The 26468-nt window shown below is 47.5% G+C and overlaps 1 protein-coding gene across 2 annotated transcripts in view; it reads left to right on the top strand.

Moving 5' to 3' along the window:
* Nucleotides 1-26468, top strand: part of TCHP (trichoplein keratin filament binding) — a 264855-nt gene that overhangs the window by 191319 nt on the left and 47068 nt on the right. For both annotated transcript variants that reach the window (XM_069619404.1, XM_069619405.1), the window contains exon 12: nucleotides 16775-16918. In XM_069619404.1, coding sequence (XP_069475505.1) covers nucleotides 16775-16918 — 144 coding nt within the window. The remainder of the gene's footprint in view (nucleotides 1-16774; nucleotides 16919-26468) is intronic.

Genomic DNA, 26468 nt, shown 5'->3' with positions numbered 1-26468 from the left:
TGGAGGGGAGGTTCCTTTCGTTATTACTCATCCTTTAGTAAAGCGAGAGGAGCTGCAAGTCAAAGGGGCAACCGTAGGAGTGCCTGAGGTGGAAAACAGGGTACTCAAGGTGCCAAGGCCGCTCGGGCAGTTGCCTCTTTGCCCTCAGGCACTGCCGCAACCGCTTCAGCTCAGTCATGAGGCCATGTCCCATAGTTCGCCGGTTGGGGGAAGGCTGGCGCAGCATCTTGTAGAGTGGCGTGCCATTACTTCAGATGTGTGGGTTTTGGAGATCATAGCCCACGGCTACTGTCTTCCTTTCCGGCAGAGGCCTCGCGACAATCCACCAGGGAATCTCTCTTTGAAGAGTCCGGATCCGCTCCTTGCGCAGGAAATTCAATCTCTGCTGGAGAAAGGCGCCATAGAACTGGTGCCTGTAGCGGAGAGGAACAAGGTGTTAGGTGGAAACCTGTGCAGTTCCCTCTGGGACCACTGCAAAAGATTTAAGACTACAGGTGTTTGGCAGTAAACCCACTTGGTAGCAGTCTGTACCACACAGATTCACTTGGTAGCTGTGGCTGAGCAGTCAGACTTCCCTCAAGAAGAGTTGGGTAGTATGTGGAGGATACAAAATAGGGCAATCTACACAGTAGAACAAGCAAACACGGAACAGAGCTTCGGTGTAAAGATATATAGTTATTTATTTATAAAAACACATCCATGAAAAACACACTGGCACTAATACGGTAAACAACTTCAATCACAATAACTATAAGTAAATCAATCCCCCTAACAATAGTTCGACAAGTCTAGGTTCAACGGCACCACTTATTTGCAGACAGAGGTGAATGCTTTAACCTAGATGGCACTCTAGTATTCGTTAGGACGGGAGAGAAAAGGCAGGGTGTGAAATCAACTCGGTACCAACACTTTTTTGAACAAATGCAAGGCAAGTAAGGCAGGGTCTACTGTAGATCGCAAAGTTCAGAGGCCAGGCGAAATGTTCCAAAAAGTATCACAGTGGAAATGCACTTCGAGTCTTTGGCACAAATTGTCACAGAAAGGTTGGACCAGTTCAGAACAGAAAGTTAAGAAGGCTTGGAGGCGACCCAATGGATAGGCGAGGATTAAGACACCCCACGCTAACCGACACAAGGGAAGCCAGGCGGACACGGTACCTTGTATGTGGAGAGACCGCTCCGGCGGGGGCAGTTGTTCCTGGTGGTGCATGCAAGTCGGGGCTTTGCCAAGAGAAGAGATGATCTCGTCGTCGAAGGAAAGTTGAAGATCGTTGCACCACCAGGGATGAGACCAGCCGCGGAGTGCTCCGTCACAAGGCACCACCTTTTGGTCGCGGTACAGGGGTTAGTGGCTATCCGGTTGCCGGGGTGCTCTGCACGGGCAATTCGACCACTACGTCCTGGAATGAAGAAAAAGCAAAGGGGACTGGTTGTTCCCACCAGTCAGGGGAAGAGACTCTCCGGCGGGGAGATCTCCTCTGTCGTCGGGAAGTGGTGAGTCGGTTCAGCAGGGCTCCACCGGAGGTGTCGTTGCAGGTCGGCTCAGCTTTACCCTCGTCGGATTCTTAGGTCCTGTGGCGACTTCTGAAGATCCAGTCCCAAAAGCCCTGCTTTTATGCAGAAAAACCCCCATTCATTCAGCCTAGCTGTCAATTGAAACACGCTAAGTGGTGAGTGGGGTGGCTCACCACTTGGGCCAATCACACCAGAGTGCGACTTGAGTTGGCAAGGCAACTCAGTCCAGGGTGCCTAAACCCCCTCCCACACCCCCTGTGGTACCCAGACAGAATGGCACCACTTTGGAGGACTTCTGTGTAAAAGCCCGCCAAAAGTGGAACAAAGGGCTCAACCTTTGATTTAGGAGTCACAGAGACGAACACAGACGCCATTTTAAAAAACGAGTTCTGGCAGAAAATACCAACCGATAGATTTATTTAAGATAAATAAACCGGTGGTATGTCAGATTAACGAGAAAAAGTATTAACCTCCAACAATGGGAAGAATCCCATAGGGTTATATTCGGGGTCGAATATAACAAGTAGTTTCCACTGCCACCAGCCAAAACTCGACGAGGGGGGACGGGACAGTGCCCCCTCGAATAACAGACCCAGGAGTAATCGAATTACCCCTACTAGTACGTCCACAATAGGATGGTTTGTACTAGTTCTGTTAGTAAATTTAGGTCTAGTAAAGCCAATGGTGACTTTACATGCCCTGGGAGACAGTAGTCCGTCCCAGGGTATGGAGTCTATGGTGGGGATCCTCTAGGACGCCCCAGTGTTACGGCACGGAGGGTGCGGTGTAACACGCATAGAAAAACATATGAGACCCTATGGAGTAAAAGACCCCATAGCCCATAGAACAAATTGACATTCAAAGAATTTACACACATTCATGTCCAAGAGTGGGAGAAAGAGTCTCACTCTTGGCAGGATGGAAAAAACAAACTCCAGAAATCCAGCAAAGCTGCTGGGAGACTCACTAGGTTAGGAAATTCAGCCTAAACAGAGAATCCTCCCTAACACAAGGGATGGTATTCCCCTTATTTTTTATTTCGAAGAAAGACGGGGGGATTGAGACCCATCATGGACTTGCGCGGTTTGAACAAGCTCCTCAGGAAGGACAAGTTGAAGATGGTTACTCTTTCTCAAGTCCTCCAGGCCCCTCAACTTCAGGATTGGTTGGTGTGTCTCGACCTCAAGGATGCTTATTTTCATGTGCCGATCCATCCAAGGCACAAGAAGTACCTGAGGTTCGCGGTTGGCGACTCGCACTTTCAGTTCTGGGTCCTGCTGTTGGGATTGACCTCCACCCCGAAGGTCTTCACCAAGCTCATGGCGGTGGTGGCAGCGTATCTCAGGAAAGGGGGGATTCACGTCTACCCCTACTTGGACGATTGGTTGATCAGGGCGCGCTCTCCCGAGCAAGTCCTGGACCATCTGTCCGTCACGTGCCACTCCCTTCACAAGCTGGGCTTCTCCCTCAACTTAAAGAAGTCCCATTTGACGTCAACCCAGCGGCTCCAGTACATCGGAGCAGTGCTCAACACATCCCTGGGGCAGTGTTTTCCTCCCCAGGTGAGGGCTCCTCACATTCAGCAGATGGTGCACAAGTTTCAACATGCCCAGAGTCTTCCGGCGTTCGAGTTTGAGGTTGCTCGGCCTCATGGCATCCTGCATTCTTCTGGTGCTGGAGGACAGGTTGCGGATGAGATCTCTGCAGTGGGCCCTCAAGATACAGTGGTCGCAGTCCTGCGGCATGATGTCGGACCCCGTTCAGGTGCCTCCCTCGGTCGCCCAGGACCTTCTGTGGTGGGCCGTCGAAGGCAATCTGATGAAGGGGGCTCCGTTTTGGCTACCCTGGCCAGAGGTGACGATCGTGAGGGACGCATCCGTCACGGGATGGGGCGCTCATGCCAACGAGTTGACAGTCAGCGGTCGTTGGTCTCCGTCGGAGTCCAGACTCCATATCAATCTGTTGGAGCTGAGGGCCGTCAGGCTTGCCCTGAAGGCTTTTCTGCCGACTGTGCGAGGAAAGAATGTCCTGATTCTGAGGGACAACACAGTGGCCAGGCACTACCTCAACAAAAAAGGGGGGGTGGCAAGGTCACTTTCTCTGTGCTGGGAGGCGATGCAGCTCTGGTTCTGGGCCATCCAGCAGGAAGTTTCGATCTCAGCAGTTCATCTGGCCGGAGACGAAAACGAGACGGCGGACGCTCTGAGCAGGCAGAGCGCAATCTCTCACGAGTGGGAGCTGGCTCAGGAGATTCTCCTGGAAATCTTTGCCGTTTGGGGGACCCCTTAGGTGGATCTCTTCGCCTCCAGTGTCAACCGGAAGTGACAAAGGTTCTGCTCGCGGGAATTTCCTCCAAAAGGAGCCTTAGGAGAAGCGTTCATGGTGGAGTGGTCCTTCCCACTCCTGTACGCGTTTCCTCCAGACCCGTCATCCCTCAAGTGCTGCGGAGGTTACGGAGGTTCGGTTCCCGGACGATCCTCATTGCTCCGGCTTGGGCTCGGAGGACGTGGTACCTGGACCTTCTCGACTTGTCCATCTGCCCTCCACGTCGTCTTCCCTACCGAGAAGACCTGCTTTCACGGGAGGGAGGGTCAGGTTCTCCATCCAGAGGTCAGATCCCTCAACCTTCACGCTTGGCTTCTGAAAGGTTGAGGTATAAGGATTGGGACCTCCCTGAAGACGCGATGGAGGTGTTGCTTTCGGCCAAACAGCCGGCAACAAAGTCCCTGTACCGTTGCCGTTGGAGAAAGTTCTGCGAGTGGTGCAGGGTTAAGAATGTGGATCCTTTTTCATGTGACATTCCTGTGGTTCTGTCTATTTTGCTTTCGTTGGCCCACAGGGGCCTACAAGTGGGTATTGTTAAAGGTTACCTGGCGGCGCTGTCGATATTTAATCGGTCGTCTGAGGAGTGTTCTTATTTCAAAATTCCTTTAATTTCTCAGTTTCTCAAAGGACTTACTAATGTGTTTCTGCCGTCACCTTTCCGGGTGCCTGGTTGGGATTTGAACCTTGTTCTGAAATTCTTTATGCGTGCTCCGTTTGAGCCTTTACATTCTTGTCCTCTGACCGCAACTAAAAACACAGTTTTAAGGGTTAACAGTCTCACTTCCTCTTGCAGGTTGAGTGAGTTGCAGGCACTTTCAGTTAAGCCACCCTTCACTGTGTTTCATAAGGACAGGGTTGTCCTTAGAGTTCGTCCTTCCTTTCTTCCGAAGGTGGTGTCGGAATTTCATTTGAGCCAGAAGGTTATCCTTCCAGCATTTCATCCTCCTCCACATCCTGGTAAGGAAGAGGAGAGGCTCCATAGGTTGGATCCTAGGAGAGCTTTAAGTTTCTACATTTCTCACATGTCCCGGGTCAGAGTGGACGATCAGCTCTTTATTGGTTACGCTGGAAGGCGTTTGGGACAAGCTGTGACTAAGCAGACTTTGTCTAGATGGATTATCTTGGCAATTTCTCAATGTTACCGCTTGGTGGGTAAGGACCCTCCGGTAGGCTTATGGGCCCATTCTACTAGGGGTATGGCTGCCTCTACTGCCCTGCAGGGGGGTGTTCCTATTCGTAACATCTGTGATGCAGCCACTTGGGCTTCGGTCCATACTTTTGTACGTCACTATTCCCTCGATTCTATCCATGGGCAGGATCTGGCCTTTGGCAAGGCGGTCCTTTACTCTGTGATTTGATTTGGCATCCTAAATTTCTATATTCTAAATTCTTTTCCCTCCTCCATACGTTGGTACTGCTTTGGGAGTCTGTCATAGATATGGAATACGTCGGAGGACCCAATCCCCTCGAAGAACAAGTTATTCTGTTACCTGGTAACGTTCTTTCGATGGGATGGTCCGACAACGTATTCCATATAGCTCCCTCCCTACCTGCCCCGCTACAGAATTTCTTATGCGATTGCAGCTTACGTTTCCTCAAGGCTTTCTGTGGTCATACTGGCAATGGTTTGGTGCCACATGTTCTGGGGGGGAAAAAAACTACAACTGAGGCTACTGGCGTTGTGCGTCCTACTTATAACATCCGGTGACTTTGGCTAGACGGAGGCCCTCGAGGACAGCGTATCAACGTAATTGACGCAGGACGCAGATGCCTAAAGATTTTCCGAAGCAGCACTGCTGTGGTGATTACTTTCATAGATAATGGAATACGTCGCCGGACCATCCCATCGAAAGAACGTTACCAGGTAAGAGAGTAACTTGTTCCACTCTCCAAAACAGAATAAAACTAAAGAAAGATTCTCTGAATTGGGGGGCGTGGCTTGACGGCCATGTAAAGGGACGTGCTCTCGTGGAGCTCCGCTGATCCTACAATGATCCTGGAGGAGAAGTGCGTGCAAGGGAACCAGCACTGAAAAATAATTCCCATGCGTGTGAAGATGATTGCTACACTCGCTGAAACTTTGATGCGAGTGGAGGGTGAGGACACTGAGTTATACTCGTCTGCGAGCCGCGGGCCCCGGATCGGCGAGTGGAACAAGATGGCGGCAGAGACAAAGAGGACAACAGGGGTCACGAGATGTAGGTTCTGTAAAGCCCTTGCATCGAACTCCAAGACCAGCGATTAGAAGCAGAACGCGGCATTTGACCGAAATGCGCTGTTGCTTCACATTGGTAACCAACGGTGGGCCCGCGGCGTAATCGGATCGAACGCCGGCGGAATCCAGGAGGATTCATTGTGGCAGCATACCAATTAGGTGGCCGCGGATCCTGGGGCCGACGCAAACGAGCGGGCAGTGGTGGCTGCAGTTTTCCACAGCAAAACATCGGCACAGGCCAGTGGTTGAGGCTGACGCGAGACAATTGCTGATCCCCGGCACTTAAAGCGGCCCCTCTGGGCCTGGGCATTCTGGGCCGGATGGCCTTGTGATCGCGGAAGAGGGGGAGCAAAGGGAGTGCGGCGAATAGGTGAGCACCCTCGAGCACTGGCCACAGAAGGAACACGACAGAGACCGGGCCACGACACCAAGAGGGTACGAGCACATGGGAGGGGACGGCCCACTCTGGGCGCGAGAGAAGAGACAAGTACATGCTTGGCCTGCTTAGAGTGGTCCATGACCACGCGTACCTTTGTGCGGAGGGAGGCACGGCAGGCCCTCGCCCAGTTAACATAGCAGGATGTCCTCTAAAGTGGTTAGACCCAGGATCCAACAGTCCACGATGGAGACCTACGCCAGGTCGCCCCCAGAAGCGGAGGGGAGCAAGAGCAAGGAGACCCCCACGGCAACGGCGGAAACACCGGGCACGATCCAGGAGGTGCTGGCAGCGTTCGCAGACTTAAAGGTGGCGTGGGAGACTAAGTTGGGCCAGGCAATGAAAGGGCTGCAGGAGGGCCTGGACCTCAAGATCAGAGCGGTACAGGAGGAGGTGAACCTGCAGAGACAGGACGTGCGAACGATTGCGCAGCGCACTGGGGCCTTGGAGAAGGAGATGGCCCCAAACACGGAGGCGTGCACCGCACATGGAAAGGATCTCCATGCCCTCGTGCAACGGGTGGGCAATCTGGAGGACAGAGCTGAGCAAGCAGAAGGGCACGCCAGATGCAATAACATCTGTATAGTGGGCCTGCCGGGAGGTATGGAAGGGTCAAACCCCACAGAATACGTGGAATCCATGCTTTTACAGGAGATAACAGGCGGGGTGCTTCAGCCATTGCTTGCTATGTTCAACGAGGCCTATGAGCAGGGGGAACTGCCATTGTCCCTTCGCGAGGCGATGATCATCCCACTCCTAAAACCAGGCAAGCCGGCCGCGGAGTGTGGATCTTACAGACCCTTGTCCATGCTGAATCAGGACAGCAAAATACTTACGACAGTGCTGGCCAATAGGCTGAAGAGGGTGATCGGTAAGCTGATACACCCAGACCAAACGGGATATGTCCCCGGCAGGAACATCACAGATAACCATAGGAGGCTACACCACATCATTGACCACACTGAGGAAGATACGGGTGAGCTGGCCATCGTGTCGCTAGACGCGGTCAAAGCCTTTGACTCGGTGCGATGACCTTGGTTGAAAGCAGCCCTGAGGGGATACTGAATGGGACCTGGGTATATCAGGTGGGTCCAGTTGTTATACAGCACCCCGGCGGTGAGAGTTAAAACAGGATCCATAATCTCAGATACCTGGCAACTCAGCAGGGGGGCCAGACAGGGATGCCCCTGGTCGCCCATGCTATACATTCTGGCATTAGGGCCGCTGGCAATATGTCTGAGGCAACAATACGGGGAGGTGGGGATTAGTACAGTAAGTGGTAGACACCTGGTATTGCTGTACGCAGATGACATGCTCCTTTATCTGCGCTATCCGCAGGAGAACTTGCAGTATGTGCTAGAGGTGATGGACCGATATGCCACCCTCTCGGGCAAATCGGTGAACCCTAGGAAGTCTAGTCTGTTCCCCTTGGGTAGATACAAGAATGTCCCGTTACAGAGGCTGCCTAGCCTGCCGATACCATGGCAGACTGAGACATTCAGATATTTGGGAGTAAATATTTACCACAGGATCGAGGCGGAGCACCAACATAATACAGAGAAAGCAATAGAGGGGGTCAAGAACAGCATGGTGTTTTGGTCCAGATTGCCCCTGACCATGATGGGGAGAGTGGCCTTGCTTAAAATGGTGGTCCTGCCCAGACTCCTGCACTTCTTTGTGAATGTCCCATTTTTGATTCCCAGGAGCCTATTTGTGAGACTTCATAGCGTGTGCAGGGGCTTCATATGGGGTAACTCCAGGAACAGAGTGGCCCTGTGGAAACTCCAGAACCCATGTGACAAGGGGGGCATAGGCCTGCCAAATTTTGAGCTTTATTATCTGGCTGGGCAGCTGCTGTATGTGGCCAGGTGGCTATCGACTGAAGACTCGGCGGAAGCCAGGCTTCTGCGGGAAGACTCGGCCCCATACTTTTTGAATGAAGTGGTGTGGTTACAAAAGAACAAACTGGCGGAAAGAGGGCGGCTGTTGAGGCTGGGCTGGGAGGTTTGGCGCAGAATGTGGAGAATGATGGGTGACATAGAGCCGTTCTCTCAGCAGGCCCCGCTGGTGGCACTATGCGGGAACGACTCACAACTGTTCGAAGCTGTCCGTAGATATTTGGAACCGGTGGGCCTGGCCACCCTTGGGGACATATGGCAGGAAGGGGAGGCATTGGAATTTCAGAGGTTGCAAGAAGAGACAGGGGTGCATAGAGGCCAGTATATAACCTACGCTAGGCTCATGAAACGGGTAAGGGAGAGATGGCCGGAGACAGTGCTAGCGGATTGCCCTGATGCCTCTCTGGAAACGATGTATGATGTTTCGGAGGGCGGGCACGAGATATCTAGAATATACGAGCTTCTAAGAGCAAAGGTAGGGAAGGAGCTGCTTCAATTGAGGCAGGACTGGGAGGGGGAAGTAGGAGGACCCATGACGGATGGGCAATGGGAGAGAGCCCAAAGGTACCATAAAAAGGTATCCCGGAATGCGAGACTCCAACAACTCCAATTGTATGTCACTCACAGGGCTTATTTGACTCCCGGGAAAATTGCAAGGTTTGGAGGCTCGGCTACGCAGAAATGTCCCAGGTGTGGGGAGGTGGAAGTGGGGCTGCTACACATGTTCTGGACTTGCCCGGAGGTGCACAGATTTTGGGATGAGATTAAAACTAAATTGGCTGGTGGGGGAGTGGAGCTGGACGTGGGATCAGCTTGGCCATGCATGCTCGGGACTTTTCCCAGGCCACGGGATTTAAAGCACATAAGCAAAATGAAGGACTTAGCCTACATCCTGGCCAAGCGCAGGATCGCAATGGGTTGGAAAGGCGGCCCACAGACCCAAGGTGGAACAATGGTGGACGGACCTCCTCAGATGGGCGGAGGCGGAATCCATTGTTTGGTTTGAAGCGGTTACTAGGGGGGGAGAGGAGGAAGTAGGGCCCTTGTTGGCCTGGCGACAATTGGTGACCTCTATGCAAACCCTCACCATGACAATAACGAATCAGAGGTTTGTTATTGTCATGGTGAGTACACAAGCACTGCGATACCTGATAATGTTCCCATAGATGACGTGAGTGTGCTGCCTCTGGTTTGTGGGGTGGGGGGGGGGGCAGGACAGAGAATTCTACTGTATAATGTGATGGTTTGTTGCTGATTATGTACGTCCTAAATAGTTGTAATGTGTGTTATTTTGTTTGGTTTTATTGAACATAAAAATAAATTTAAAAAAAAAAGATTCTCTGAATTTACCACACTCTGCTAATACCATCCCGCTTAGTGATACACCAACTGCCCAGACTAACAGATTCTGTTTTACCAAAACATCTGTTCTAGAGGTAGAAAAAAAACAATTTTATCCATTAAGCCATCCAATTGCAAAGGAAATATCTGCCCAGCACAGATTATAAAAGATGCTGCTGGAGACCTCTCCCCATTTATTTCTAAACTGGTCAACGCTTCATTCTTCTCTGGCACTATTCCTGCCAATGTAAAACAATCCTGGGTTCTCCTACTTCTAAAGAAGCAAACTTTAGATCCACTTATTGCTACCAACTACCGCCCCATCACGACGGTACCATTTCTACTGAAAATACTGGACAAAATTGCCTATACACAGATACAAAAATACCTTGAGCTACATAAACTCCTAGGGGTTAGACAATCTGGCTTCTGCCATTTACACAGGACAGAAACTGCCCAATTGATTTGAAAACACAGATTGATGAGCTGAGAGATAAAGGGAAGACAGCAGTGCTCCTATTACTTGATCTCTCAGCTGTATTTGACTTAGTAGATCATAAGGTCCTTTGCAGACACCTGGACTCAGCAGCCCACTTTTCCACTGAGGCTTTAAAATGGATAGAGTCCTTCCTGAGCGAGAGAACTATGAGGGTGTTCTCCCCATCGGCAGCGGGGGATGTGGGGTACCTCAGGGCTCTTGCGTTTCCCCTACTCTATACAATATATTCACCAAACCCTTGGTCGATGATCTGGACCTTCTGGGTATCACCTACACTAACTATGCAGATGATACACAGATTCTCCTCCCGCTTTCTGGGGATCATTGTTAGGCCTTGGCGCTGGTGAATAGGGTATACCTCATCATTCAGGCATGGATGGCCACTCACGGTCTATGCCTGAATGATGACAAGACAGAGTTGATAATTCTAGGTACTCATTCTAACATCAACAAATTAGGTCATAAATATTTCTCATTTACCATTGATGGAAATATTAAGATATCCAAGGAGGTAAAATCCCTTGGTTTATACCTCGACTCCACCATGTCCTTTGATAAACAAGTCAAATCTCTGTCCTCTACCACTGCCTACACATGTAATCTTATCAGAGCTGGTAAGCCTTTTCTCTCAAATGAAAGTTGCATTATCCTGGCTAGAGCATTAATTCTCTTTAGATTAGATTACTGCAATGCTCTCTACAGTGGTGCCAACAAAGCAATCATTCAGAGATTACACATTTTGCAAAATAACGCTCTAAGAGCTGCACTAGGCATGAGCAAAAGACTTCACATTTCTTCAACCAGACATCAATACAAGTGGCTTTCCACCTACAATAAAATACAGTTAAAAATGTCCTCCTTGACTCACAAAGCCTTAAACAATATTGCACCGAGCTACTTAATAGACTAACTGACGAGAAGAACCTCTAGTAGGCCAACAAGAATTGGAAATACTAATTGCCTTGTGGTACCAAGATTTAGGCTCACTAAGATTGGTGGCAATAGCTTCCCCGTGAAGGCTGCTAAACTTTGGAACTCATTGCCTCATGGTCTGAGAGTAGACCAACCTTACTTACACTTTAGAAAGAGATATATCGCCCATCTCAACTTGACTGTAGGCTAGGTAGTCTCTCTACTGCCTACACTACCCCTCTTTGTTGATGCCTATCCTGTATATAATTATTGGAATTGTACTATATCGTTTTGAATTGTACAGAAGCTGAAAATTTTACTACATTTTACATATCCCTTGCCTGTAAGTAATTTTACCTGTACATGTATGTGGTCATATTGTGAATTACCTGAAACTTTGTAAGCTTTGCATTTTCTTATTGCTGCACTGTCATGATGCCTGCCCCCGGAGCACCAGGCCAGGCCCAGCACCCCCGGAAGCAGGCATCATGCCCTCGGGTAAAAGCCCAGCGGCCCCTTATAGGGGCTCTTTGGACTCAGTCCTGGTGCCATAGGCGCCAGGCTCATAAAGGGAGGTGTTTGGGGCACTTACCTGATGCAGACCATGCTGCACGCTTCAGGCCTCCCTGAGACCTGAAAGGGACAATTTTTTCATAGGGACTATTTTTTCACTCGGGCGTGGCCAGGGAAGGATACATACCTAGTTGGGGAAGGATACATACCTGGGACTTCTTTGGAGGCTATTTAAGCCACGCCCAGACAGCAGCTCATGCTTCGCCTTGTTCTGCATTCCAGCAGCTGAACGCTCACCGTGTCTGCTCCTGCTCCTGGACTCCAGCCACGCCCGCCTCGAACCTGGAACTCCTGTTAGGAAAGAAGAGAAGAGAAAGGTGAAAACCACGAACTATTTCAAACTTCTTACCTGCATCCGGAATCTTCACTCCAGCATCCCTGAAGAAGGACTTCCATTTAAAAGCATTGCGTTGCTCGCTGCAGCGCGCTCTTCACTCACCTGTCCTCGAGACATCTCCCGGCTCCATCGCGGCTGTCAGCACATGTCGCCACATCTCTGCACCTAGGGGAGAGAAGAAGAGACAAAAGGTGAGCAAAGGGAACACCGGAGGAAAGCCTAATTTACAGCCATAATACTTACCAGCTTTTCTTGGTGTCATCCCATATTTCGGGTCGGCGCCGCTCCGTTGGCAGGTACCGCACCCCGGCCCCTATGGGGAAAGGACAAAAGACATTATTGGGAAATGATAAAGACATTTAGAGGAATCGCCCTCACTAACTCACCTGAGTTTACCATCGGCAATTAACCCCTTCAACGCATCGTCTTCATTCTGCATCTGAAATAAAGGACAGATCACAAGTTAGGAAGACAACATAAAAGGGGGCTCACTCTTGAACTTTTGAATCTTCATACTTACGGCGTTTCGCTCAGAAAAGTCAAGAGGATTTTGCCAGCGCCATTCTGAAAACCAGTGAAGTAACTGGACTAACGTGCGCCCCTGCACCAGACGCAGGATGGAGAGTTCATCCTTCCAAACCATAAGAAGGATATTCCTACGGGCCAGTCAAGCAAGATTTGGGGAACCAGTTCAATCGGTGTTCCGGGCTCTGCGCATCACGCTTGAAGAGGCCACAGCAATCCAGACTAGACCTGCGCCTCCGTGGGAACCAGGTGAGCGTTACATGCACCCTGTTACCTCTGGGTTTGGGGCGCATTAGAAATAAAGAAACAAACAAACATAGGTGTCTGAATACATGCTTTGTAATACCTCCCAGACATGTGCTAGACAGTTGTTAAATGGAGCTCTGTCATGAGCGATAGTGCTCAATTTCACTCCTTTATAGCCAGCATGAAAGGCTGTTCTCCCATAATTGCGGAAAACCAACTTTTCATATCCCCTACAGCCAGCGTCGCCCCCGCTGTCTTTCTCGAGTTCCTGTATCCATTTATTAGGTTGTCCCGGTCCATTGTTTGCCAGGGCACATCATAGGCTCACCCTCGTCCCTTCTGTAGTAACAACAGTACCCGTGGCTTTGGTCCAGTCCCTCCCTAACTAACAGCTTGTTTTACCGCCATTTTTACCTTCCCTATTCCTACTGTGTAAGGAGGTGGACCAGTCCCTGTCACAACTGTCACTGCTCTGTCATTTACGCTCTTTTCGTTCCCTTCTCCTAAGTTCGTCGGGTGTCCATTTGTCGCTGTCCCCGTCGTTCCATTTGTCTCCTAATAACCCTTTGTCTGAGGCTGCTTCTTGCTCACCCCACTCCTTGTTTATTTTTCGTTTCTTCATCTTCATCCTCCCTATCTAATTTGAATTTTATTTTTACTGATACCCATTCTCCCTTATCCCCCTTGCTCTTCCTACTCACCTCCTCCTCTATCACCCGCTCTGCTTCACTGAATAACGCATCCACCTGTTGGCACATATTGTTTTCGATATCTGTTAGATATTTTATTTTCGCTCCGCATGTGCACCTCCTCTTGGTGCTTTTCTCTTTTTCCCCCCATTGCTTTCCTCTCGTCTCCCTTTGAGGTTTTCCACCGAGGGTTGGTGTACCCTGTGGCTGGTCGCAAGGTGGGATATAACTCATAGGGTGGGGGCTGTGAGCTTGGTCTACCCTCTCCCACTGTCTCCTTCAATTTTTCCCCTTTATTCTCCTTGTATAATTTCCACAGACCCAATGTTTTGCCTGCTTTTTAGCTTAGAGCCTTTATATTTCGTTAATAGGTATGCAAATGTATTATCTATCATCTTACTGTCAAAGGTCCCTTCCCCTTGCCACGCATAGAAACACTGCCCTGCAGTCTTCCCGGCCCACTGAAAATTGTATTGTAATACTTGATCTTGGTACTGGGGCAATTTGCAGCACATGTGGTCTATGGGGCTGTCCACATAAGGCATTATTTCCTTTCTTTTTATTCTACTAACTACCCTGTGTTCCCCCTCCTCCTGTTCTACCAACTCTCCCCCTTTTTTTTAATTCCCAATCACACCGCTCAACGTTCACAATGGCCATCTCCACAGGCCCGACAGCTCACTCAATGTTAGTACTTGACGGCCATCTCCACAGGCTCACCATTACCTATGTTAGCGCAATAATGTCCAGTGTCTAACCATGCATCACTGGCACAGTCCTGCTGTTGAAATGCAAAAGCCTGCTATTTTACTTGAGATACCTCCTTAGTGCTGGCTCGTCTACCATGAGCCCTCACCACTGAATGACTCAACCACACCCATGTCCATCTCTACACAAAAACCAACACAACTTGTACCCCAATGACGCAACTATACAATCCTATGCAGTACGTGCCACTCCTGTGTAACGCAGTTTGCCACACACTATGCACCCCTCCTGCTCTACCGCAGGCATGCCCACACCAGCGCGCACTCCCTATTGAGTGCTACGCTCTAATATCTACACTACTGTGGCCAATCATCCTCCCTACTCCGAGGATGCGTCCAATACACCATCAAAAGAATCTATCTCTCCCCTCCTTCTTGCACAGTTATATTCACGTCCTGGATACTCTCAAGTCCCCTCGGTACTGAGCCTCCACCACAGGCTCACTCTTCCGCTTAGCGCGGGACAGCACACAGGACCTGGCAAGCCTATGCAAACTCGCCGTCTGCAGAGGCTCCTCCGTGATGCGCAGTGAACAAGTCTGCAGCTGCCAGACCCACGCCCCCAGGGAGGGTGACCTGGATACCCTCAATGACCGAGGGAGGACTGAAAGATCTCACTGGGGCCTCCAAAAATTTAGTCAGGGGTCCACCAATTACAGCAAAGTAAAAACCATGTACTGAAAAAGTGGAATAAACACCGGGCAGCGCTGTTTATTACAGCTGGGTGAGCACAAATCAAACAGAACAGATCGAAAGGCTGACATCTGAATGGAATACGAACAGTTTTATAACAAGAAATACAATGGCCGGACATCCATCAAACCACTTGCAAGTTAGAGAGTTAACTTTTTCTGTTTCCCAGGGATTACATTGGTTTGTAGACGTCCTCCTCGAAGTTCATGTCGATTAGTGAAGCGTAATTGAAGCAGACAGTTTAACAGTTTCCCATTACAATGCCTCCACATGTGGTACCACATTTATTCACAACCCACCCCGCAATAGCTTGTTATTACTGAAGTAACATTTGTGCTGACCGCCAGAACTTGAATACACTGCCATTGGTCAGCACCATTGAGAACGTGACACGAGACCCACTGCAGCTGGTAGGAAAGGGGACATTTACACGATACCTGTTGGATAATGACCTTTGCAAACTCTGTAGTAGATACTTTGACGGCTGGCCACCTCCCCAGAGCTGAAGAACTTAGTCTGATTGGTGCTGCCAGGAGCGCCACTCCGTCCAGTGTTTTCCCACAGCCGGCTGCCAATGGGCATCAGCAGTCATGTGACCAGCACACTGGTACAGAACCATCCTCTCAGTTGCCATGTAGGGTGGCTAGTTTGGCTGACCGCCCTGTAATTACATCACCCAGTTCTAGTTATGTTGGCTTTCTCGTGATCAGCTTGAGCCCCACCCCCCTTTTGCAGATCCCTGTCATATTGGTCACTTGTTTCAGATCGAAGTTTCCCAGGTCCAGTCCACCCGAGGGATTTCCCACTACGTGTTATGATGGCGCTAATCATAGGACAGTATCTTGTACTGTGTGGAGACCCAATGCATTATTACCGACTACAGTTCCTGGTAAAGCCCTTTAGCTATGACTGTGTGATTTCCCATGTAGCGGCGCCCTCCGTCCCCCTTCTGTACGCCTGCAGTTGGTAGGTGCATCCCCCTTCTGGCACTGAATTATCACCTTTATCACAAATGAAAGAGAGAATATTTCATCTAAACCCAGCATGAATATTTTTGGCAGCTCAACTCCTTAGATCTAAGAATACTACAGGTAAATAACGTTTACATCCACCTGCTGATTGTGTGGATGGATTTGTGGCAGCCTGGAGACCTCATACCCAAAAATGCAATGTCCTTAATTTGAACAAGTTCTGCCTGTGATTCATTTGCAATGATCATTGCATTGTGATGATCTGCTCAACCCCTATGTCTTTCTAATCTAGTCTTGTGTGCAGTTTTGCTAGGAGTTTTTTTGAGGGTTCTAAATGCTCGGTTCTTTCCTGTTAACCTGTTGCTAAGCATTGGGGCTCCTTTCGAGCCTCATGCACAAATGTAAAATTATATTTGGAACATAGCATTCATTGTGTTTATTATGTCTGACAAATGGATTAACAACTACGTAGCCACAATGAAATCAAAAACAGTTTATAAAAGGTAAAACAAGACTTAAATAATGTGTGCACTGTCACATTAAGAGGCAATCCACCTGATTTTCTAACCAACAGCATACAAAGTTATCAATAACTCTGAATTGTGTGAATTTAGGATCAATTGGGTTGGCAAGAAAACCAGGACAATCTTCACCTCAGAGCGTGAGTGTAGTCTTCTTTGTGTTGATCCTCCTCCGCAGCCAATTCTGCAGTAATAATGTATGCGCAACAATACACAGGAAAGTAAAATCTTTTGTCTCTCTCCTTTTTCATTGCACCAGTGTGTTCCAAGTTTGTTGCACTAAACGTTAACGGTTTTCAAACATATTCACAGATTGCTGAACGGCATCTTCAAGAGCAAGAGGAATTGCTTCGTCTGAAGGAGGAAGAGCTTGAGCAGAAGATGGCTGAGGATCAGTGTGATGACTTAGTCCAGCAGGAGGCTGAGTTAATGACTCAGCGAGGATATCAAAAGAAGGTCTGTATGTGATATGTTGTTTTTTCCTAGCGTAAATAATTTCCCATTCACTGCTACACTATGTATTTGAGCTGCATGGAATAATATATTTGAGAAATTCTGATATTGCTTTGTGTACATTCTTAAGTCAATATATAGGTGCACTCATAAAGTGCCATTGCCAAATAAATGTCTTCTAGTCGTTGCTCATAATGGAACTTGGCTTTGGGTTGATTTGTATTCTCTATGGACATGAGTGCAGTAGTGTCAGTGCTTTCATGCTACATTGTTTATCAGCACAATATCTTTTTTAAAATGCATGCACAATCCCATCATAGCAGAGGGCTTAGGAAAATGTATATTGCTGCTTTTAGTGCTTTCTGTAGAAGAGCTTGACTAATTGCAGTCACTAGTCTGCAGATCATCACCATGCTATCCTACAACTTCACTGGTCACTTGTATAGCATCTGGTGTCAATATAGGAATGCAGATTATTGAATGTAGCAAACACGAGGTTGGAAGTGTCTGGTGGTGTCACTTCATGTCTACTTTTTAACATGTAACACAGGACTAATATGGACGCCTTTACTCTTGTATCACTTGCTCTTAGTGTAGAGAGAAATCCAAATTATGGAAAGCTATGTCCCCTGCACACTTTCAATCGGGCGATAAGCCTAAGGGATATTATGACAAAATTGTTTTAGTCTCAAAGACTATTTAACATCAAGTTTTACATGATCAAAACATGTATGGTGGTGATGAAAAAAGAAAAATACATTCAAAAATGTTTTTCATTAAATGACTCCTTTTTGTTAGAGAAAGAGAGGTCTTCTCCTTTTTATTATTATTTTCAAGATGGCCCAACGCGTTTCGAGATTCATTTTCTCTTCATCAGGGGCGTAAATTCCAAAACAATTTTTCACATTCATCTATAGAAATAGAGATTTATAAAAACCATTACTAATCTTATCGAATTTATGAAAGAAAAATCTGTAATTTTTAACCAACATTCATTCAGAAAAGGAACTTGTTCAAATGGTCACATAGTCACAAATGTCACATAGAACTTGAAGCCGCTAATATGAAAATATCCTTAACCGAAAATACCAATTCTTTGTTGGTAGCTTACTTCTTTAGACAACTACATAATTACTTAAAGATTAAAAACACAATTTCCAGAATTAGACACCTCTATACTTAATTAGAAGTGGTGGGTGTATTCAGTCACAGAAATGCCTATAGGGAGTGATATTAGGGGGAAAAACATATAAATCAGACTCACCCTTCTTCTGAAAGAAGAGAATAATGCTGAAGAAATGTTCTCAACCGGAATGCTAGAGAGCTTCACAGTTAAATTAACATGACAAGTACAGCTTCTTTGGCCATGTCAAGTAGAAATAGAGAATGGCTGCATTCACCTAAGGGAGAATGTTTATATCAGTGTACTTGTAGAATTTAAGGGCGTGGAGACTGTCTAGAGAGAAAGGAAGCCCAACTTACTTTAAAGAAAGTGCCAGATGTAGAAGATGTTGCGATCCACGGCGGAGATGCGGTCAGGAAGCGCAGCTTTCCGACCGCAACCGGCGCAGGTTCTTTATATATGGCAATGTTAACAAGAAGACATCACCCGCGCATGCGCGAGCGGCGCCACAGGCTGTGACGTCACCCGCGCACGGCGAAAATGTAAAGAGAACCACAAGAAGTGGTTTGGAGGTGCAGAATTAACTGGGTAACATCACTCGCGTATGCGTGAGCGGCGCCACAGGCTGTGATGTCACCCGAGCACACGCGAGCCGTGTATTGTAAAGAAAACCACAGGAAGTGGTTTAGAAATGCAGAGACTACCTTAAGAATAGAAGGTAGAAATAACGTGACGTCATATGCATAAAATGACGTTCACGTACGCAAAAGTAGCGTAATAATGAAAAAGACAATAAGATGTTATGTTTTACCCACGTGGGTGACATATGCATAATTAGTACAAATATGTATTGCCAGATTATAAGAGCACATGTAGATGATACCGTGCAATACCAATGGACAGGGACGGTGGTCCATCGCTTACATAAGGGTGGATGTCTAAATGATGCAGGGACATCTAATAAGGAAATATGTACAGTCTGTATCTTTGAATAAATTCAATGTTAAATCTAGGCAAATAGTCATTGCTATGACCTGAATACATCCATCCCTTTAAAAAGCCATTCAGTTGTGTGTCAAAAGAGAGCATGTATACAATAAAATCATAATATACACAATTTGTCTACCCCAAAATGAATGGGTGTACAATCTACTATCAGCTTTTTTAAAATAGATTTATTAGATATTTGTGCACTTTTACACCTTAGATACCAATACACATGATGTTAGATACAGGGCAGTGAATGTTAACAGGATTTGTGTTCTGCTTTGTGGCTATACAAATTGACCCAGGTAATAGTCCTCTTTACATTTTCACCACTCGCGCGTGCGCGGGTGACGTCTTCTTGTTAATATTGCCATATATAAAGAACCTGCGGCAGACATTGTGGGCGTACAATGTTGCTTCCGTTTATATGTAGGAGAAATGTTGATGGCCCCTGGTTGCTGCTTATTTACTTTTCAGTGCATTTCCATATTTCTTCGTTTTTCTTTTTTGGGATGCTTGATTGTGGAATGCTGGAGTGTTCGATGTGCGAGTAAAGGTGGTGGATGTTCTTCCTGGCAGTTTGGAGTAAGCTACTGAGAGGTCGGATATATGTGTGTGTGGTGGGTGTTGCTCTGTATCTACCTTTTTTCTTCCAATGTACTTGTTACAGAAGATAAATAAAGAAGGGGATGATGCTCTTGCATCACTGACTCCAGTCTGCTAACTATGAAGAAGCTACCTTGGTTAATACAAGGCCACTATTCTTCAAATAACCCTATGCAGGGCATCTCCTCTCCACAGTTGGGCTGTTATCAATAGCAGTTCCTTCCTGGGTGATCTTTTTCTTTCTTGTATGCAAAATAGGCATCTGTATCCCCCTTTCAGGCTGGCCTCTAGGACTGGGTAGCATTAAGAATTAGAAAGTAGGATGCTGAAACCAGGTTCCAGCTGAAGAAAAGCAAGGCAAAAAAACAGTAAAGAAAACCTTCTTGGAAATATTTGAATGATGATCCTCAAGGGTAGCCAAGGAGAGAAAAGCAACAAGATTATTCTAGGAGAAACAGCAAGGACGGAATCTGTCAACAGGATGTTTGGATGGCAACACAGTGGTGAGCATTAGGGTAAAAACCTGCAGCGTTGAGATGCACCATGTTAAAGAATAGGCTTCCGTTTTATAGGTAGTATAACCAGGAAGTAATAAGGAACCATTTTGAGTTGGGAATAGCATGTAAAGGTGCTAAAGGGACATCAGAAGATGTGAAAGTGCAATGACCATAGAACAAATGTAAAGGCAAGATAGGAACCACTAGATTGCCTAGGACCTATTGAGTGATTGACATGAGCACACAACTCTGCTCTCTAGACATCATTGTACTTGCTTCAGAATAACCTTTCCACAACATCTTTTTTCTAGACTGTTTCCCACTGCAAGGCATGATCTCAGTCACTCAATGCTAGACTAGTAATCATTTTCACTGATGTTTTCTAAAGTATGATAGTGGGTCTGTGTTTGACCTTCTTGATGCTTCTCTTAATATGATGTACCCTATTTTGTCAATTGACACCCTCCCATTGAAGGCGAGTCCCTTTGTACGCACACTCCAGAGTAAATACAACCTGCTAGGGAAATGCACCAAGAGATGGCTTTGAAAGGAAAACAAGGTTTACTCGTACAAAATACAAGTGCCAGCAAAGAACTCTGCTGTCAGAGAGCGCTCTGGTCTTACATTAGCTAACAATGGCTTATAACTTCCAATTACGTCACACTATAATGTACAATCCGGGGCCATTAATTGGATGCCCCCCCCATACACATGGGCTTGCTCCATAGGGGATGCCAAGCACTAATTGGCTGGCTTTCTCCCGTCGATCTGGCTCCACGTGGGTCAGCTGGGCTCCTCCTCACGGTGAATGTCAGGGCATACATAAACTACACAGTATGTAACACAGTATGTAACTAAACTAAACCACTGAACCAGCCTATTTATTCATTGTGACCGGCACCTGGGCGGTACAGGAAAACAGTGACCAGGAGAGGGGAGGATAAAATAGTCCTGCTGACCCATCCATTTAGAGCTCCCTTGATGCCGCAGTCCCTGCACACAGTGTCTTCCCCTCTAAAGATTGATCTTTGATTTACCCTTCCCTATATATCATGTTACTGGGGACGTGTAAAAAATACAGCCCTGTGGGCTTTAGATCTGTAGAGGGCACTTTATGGAGGTTAGGACCTGGGGGTCTGATTCTTATCAGAGAGCAGAGTGTGGGGGGGTCAGGTTGGTGGAGGGCAACCAGCACCGATCAGGCAGGGTGGGGGTTAGAGGCCCTATGGGCGGGTGAAGATGAATGGGCATATTGCAGGGCCTGGTACTGTCTCAAGCTCAATGTCGGGCGTGTTCTTGACGGTGATACTAAATATTCACAACACTGAAGGGACGAGGGGGAAACTGACTTCCGTGGGAACAAGGCTCAAGAGATGTAGCAGGTTGTGCAGAGATAGGGCTCTGGGACTTTGGTACGTGAGCAGTGTGGGCCTGCGGCCGATTCGGTTTGGGCCTATTACAAAATGGAATTGCATGTTAAGGGCATTGCTAGTGTTAAGGGCGCCCTTCTAGGTGCTGCAGGGCTTATATACGGTATCTAGTGATTCATTCTGTGCCCCCCTTGTAGGTTACATTGGGTCATATGGGGGCACCTTATTTGGAATTTTCTAGGGGAGTGGGTGAGACTCTTTTCCATTTCAACATTCCCCCTTTTTGTTACTTCTACAGTAACAAATTCACCCCACCCCCTTATTTCCGTTCATTGGCCCTCCTTTCTGCTTCTTCCCAAGCCGGTGCACCCTTTATATAGGTATCCATGCTCGACAAACACTTCACAGACTTTTTCCCCCTGTTGTCCGTTTGGATCTCAACTTCTTGTGTATTCCGAGGTACTTTATTCTAATGCTTCCCAATTGTCACCATCATCATTGCACTATTAGGTACTGCTTTGGCACAGCAACGGAGACCCAATTGGCACGTACAGAAAATCACCAATATCAACATGATAGGGACCAGCATCTTTACAGTTGTTCCAAGCCAGGATGGTACCCAGCCGACTGCCACGGTCTGCCAATCGTCGTCCTATATTCCTGCTTCCTTTTTCATTTTCACCCCAAGTTCATGCACCGCTGCAATGACGTGATGGCATCCAATTTTCGGCATCTGCGAAAGGTACGAACGTGCAACATGAACTCCCGATCTTTTTGCGAACCCCACCCTCCATAGCAGTTAGGAGGTCAAGGAAATATCTGTTTTGCATTGTCATTAGTCTGAGGGCTCTCAGTTCCACTTTAATGATGTTGAACCCTTCTTCAGTATCATTTGCCAGCTGGATCAGTTGCCATTGGACGATTTCAAGCCATTTAGCATTGGCTCTCGTCTGGACGCTGGGCACAAGAGATGCAAAGAATGTCTCAGCAGAATTGCACAGTCTGTATTTGAGTATTTGTGCAAGTAGATCCAGATGATTCTGGAGACAAGTAGTTAGAGGATTGTTTCCTTCTTTGTAGTCTGTCATGGCGTTCTTTTTCTGGGAGGATGCCAAAGTCTGGAGGCGACAGGGTGGGTGCTATTGCTGTGGTTTCTGGCAGAGCTTGTTCGTCCGGCAAGGGTCCCCTTCAGGTGTCCTTCAGGTACTACTAACCGGCCAGAATGCAGCGTTACAAGCGAACAGTTGCCCCCACATGCCCAGTAATAATCCATCATCGCTGCGGTTCCTTTTCAGAGATCTGGGATGAGCAGTGTTAGATTGCATTGCTTCTTTGATCCTATCAAAATAGTTCCTTCGCTGTAAAAAAGTTTAACATTCTTCCTGGTGCACTTTCACCGGTTTTTCAACCCCACCCCTTCTTTTATATGGTCACCCCAGATAAGACGTTCCCCAGTAAATGCCCAGTCCAAACATTCATATAGTAAATAGAATAGCTACAAAATGCAACCCACAATGGTAACTATATGTTCTAGTAAAGCTAATTCTATTCCTACTGCTGTCTACATTTGACACATTTCGCAGTGGCACCATCTCCATGATCGTTGCACCTGCAGAGAGGGAAAGAACATGGTGGGTTTGATAGGGAAAGACAAAAGAGCGAGGGAAGCAGGGAGGGAGAGAGGGAGAGAGATTTTAATTTCCAGTAGCCCATGCTCTAGCAGCAGTGCATGTCATTTAGCACATTACACATGCAAAAATGTGGGCGTAGGGCTACTTATGTTGAGGTAGTTTGGTAATTCTCAGTCTGTTTGAAAAGCCCCAAGCAGCACCGCAGAAAACAAACATCTGAAAGATGTATCCATTACCTTAGCCCGTTTACTTTTACTGGCAAAGGGGTAGAGAACACCACCTCATAGGGTTCGTGGAATCTGGGTGTGTGTGATGCTGGAAATGCATGAGAGGGACAGGGCCTCTGTATCCTTGTCCTTTATTGCCTTATGTTTTCCGCGCAGGAGTTCACGTGGGACTGGCGGTGCGGCTCTTCCTGTATTTGGTTTGGTTAACAGACCCTTGGGATACCCTCATGGCACCCATGGGTGGGGGTACCACCCTGAACTCCTAATGTATGCCCACAGGGCAGGATACGGGCTGGTGGCAGCTCTGTGTTGAATTGACAGGTGCCCTACGCATCCTCCATTTTGGGATGCCCAGGCCCTGTCATTGGAATCAGTGGATTCCTGATAGGAAACAAGATGGCCCCTGTTAGGGAGAATTCTGTTATAAGGCTAATTTCCCAAAACTAGTGAGTCCCCCAGCAGCTTTGCTGGATTTTTGGTTTTTTTTTTCTCCTGCTAAGAGTGAGACTCTTTTCCTCCCACTCTTAGGCATGATTTGAGGTATGTCTTTGACTTATTGTGTGCTTATGGGCTATGGGGTCTTTTACTCCATAGGGTAACATCTGTTTTGGTGTATGTGTTACACAGCACCCTCAGTGCAGTAACACAGGGGTGTCATAGTGACCCCCAAACATAGACTCCATACCCTGGGACTGACTACTGTCTCCAGGGCATGTAAAGTCACCATTGGCTTTACTAGTCCAAAATTGTGAACAGAACCAGTACAAACCATCATATTGTGGAAGTACTGGAAGGGGTTAATTCGATTGCCCCTGGGTCTGTTTCCAAGGGGGCACTCTCCAGTCCCCCCTTGTCGAGTTTCTGGCTGGTGGCAGTGGTTACCACGCGAAATATTCCACCAGAATATTTCCTATGGGGTTTTCCCATTGGTTTTAAACGCGCCACTTTTTTGGTGCAATATTAAAGATACCGCCGGTTTATTTATTTAATATAAAATCACTGGTTGGGTCTTTTCGCCAGAACTCTTTTCCAAAATGGCGTTTGTGTCCGTCTCTGTAACTCCAACCAAGGTCGGGCCCTTTGTTCCACTTTTTGGTGGGCTTCTCCACAGAAGCCCTCCAATTGGTGCCACTCTAGGTTCCACAGGATGTGTGGGTGGGGGAATTGGCACCCTGGACTGCGTTGCCTTAGCAACCCAAGTCGCACTCTGTTCTGATTGGCCCAGTGGTGAGCCGCCCGGCTCACCACTTAGCATGTATGAGTGGCTGTTGAATGGGGGTTTTTCTGCATAAAAGCAGGGCTTTGGGGACTGGAACTTGAGAAGTCACCACAGGACCTAAGAAATCCGAAGAGGGGAGAAGCTGAGCCATCTGCAATGACGACACCATTGTTGGAGCCCTGCTGCAACGACCTCGCCACTTTCCCGACGACAAGAGATCTTCTGCTGTCAGAGTCTTCTCCCTTTGAGCTGGTGGGGACAACCAGTTCGCCATTCGCCTTCCAGGACGTCCCTTGGTCGAATCGCCAGTGCCAAGCACCCCGGCGGCCGGATAGCCAAGCTTCACCACTTTGACCGCGGATAAAAGGAACGCACCTTTTCAACCCAGCGAACTCCGGGGCTGGTCTCTTCCCTGGGCAGTGCAACAACTCAAGTTTCCTCCTCGACGAGATCTTCTCTTCCCCTGGTCAAAACCACGAACTGCACCCGCTGCCAGGAACAACTGCCACCACTGGAGCTTCCTCACTCTTTAAGGTACTGTGTTCCGCCTGGCCTCCCTTTCTGCGGATTGCTGAAGGTGACCTTTAAATCCTTGGCTTTCCAACTGGGTTGGCCCCCAGACCTTCTAACTTTATCTTTCGCATCAAACCAACCTCCTTTTAACATTTCTGCAAAGACTTGAGTGCTTTTTAAACTGTGTGATCTTGGGCACATTTCGCCTTGCTCCATTTAAAGTGGGCCTGGCCTATGAACTTTGGCTCTACACTAGACTCTGCCTTCACTAACTTGCTTGTGGTCTTAGAAAAGTGTTGTGAACTGTTTTATTTTCATGACCTGCCTTTTTCTCCCCCTTTAAGTTAATTATTGGCGTGCCATCTAACTTAAACACTCACCTCGGTTTTTACAAATTGTGGTGTTTTGACCTAGACTTGTCTAATAATTATTAACCCTTTAAGTGCCATGGGTATTTCTCCCCAGTGCCAGGGCCTTTTTTGGTGATTTTGGTATGTGGCCATTCAATGGCTTGTAACTTTTTTGTTACATGAGATATCTCGGCCAAATTTGGCTCCTTTTTTTCCCCACATGTAGGCGGTCGTAACGCCACCCAGGAATCCCAGGTTGCTGTAGGGGAATGAGAGAAAATAAGGAAAAAGTGCGATAATTTTGGGTTTTTTCAAAAAATGCCAATAAAATGATGTACAAAGAAGCCTGTGGTTTTTTTCCTTGTAAGAGCTAGGAACAAATGGTTTGCTGTGCTGAGTTCCCCAATGTCGTGGCTTTCAGGAACAGGTTGAGTGGAAATGGAAAAAAAATATTTTGATGTGGTTATCAACCGTTTTGTGAGAGGTAGGCGATTTTTGCCATTTTTGCCAATTGGACATGCATGGACGGAATGGAAGAAAAGGGCAGGAAAGCCAAATTAGAGGACAGAAAGGCATATATTTCTGAAAAGTAGACAAAATTCCAAGTTTAGGAAGGGGTGATTTGCATAGGTCAGGCAACAACTAGGTAGGGGAAACTGCCATCGAATGGGGGAAAAGCGGGAAAATGACTGAAAAAAAGGTATGTGTTGGACATGGTTGGCTTGGTACGGCAATGGCTTCTATGAATTTTGAGAAAAGCAATGCTTCGCTACATTCCCCCGACTCTTGCAGTTAGGAGAGCATACAATTTTTGTAGTGTTTTTAAAAAACAAGCAATGCCACAAGCCAAACACTGAGCCATGGTACACAGGAGTTTTACGCTCACGGCCTGACCAGACGCACTTAGCATGTGTAAATTGGGAAAACCAATGTGGTGAGGAACGGCAGCCATACATTTTTTGAAAGAGCACAGGCAGACCTTTTCAAGGGTAGGTGACTTGTGCAGGTTACAAAAGTGTATGGTGGCTAA

Source organism: Ambystoma mexicanum, chromosome 10 (genome assembly GCF_040938575.1).
Source record: "Ambystoma mexicanum isolate Mex_15411 chromosome 10, UKY_AmexF1_1, whole genome shotgun sequence".
NCBI lineage: Eukaryota > Metazoa > Chordata > Amphibia > Caudata > Ambystomatidae > Ambystoma > Ambystoma mexicanum.
The sequence above is the reverse complement of the archived record's forward strand: the minus strand, read 5'-3'. Positions and strand labels throughout refer to the sequence as shown.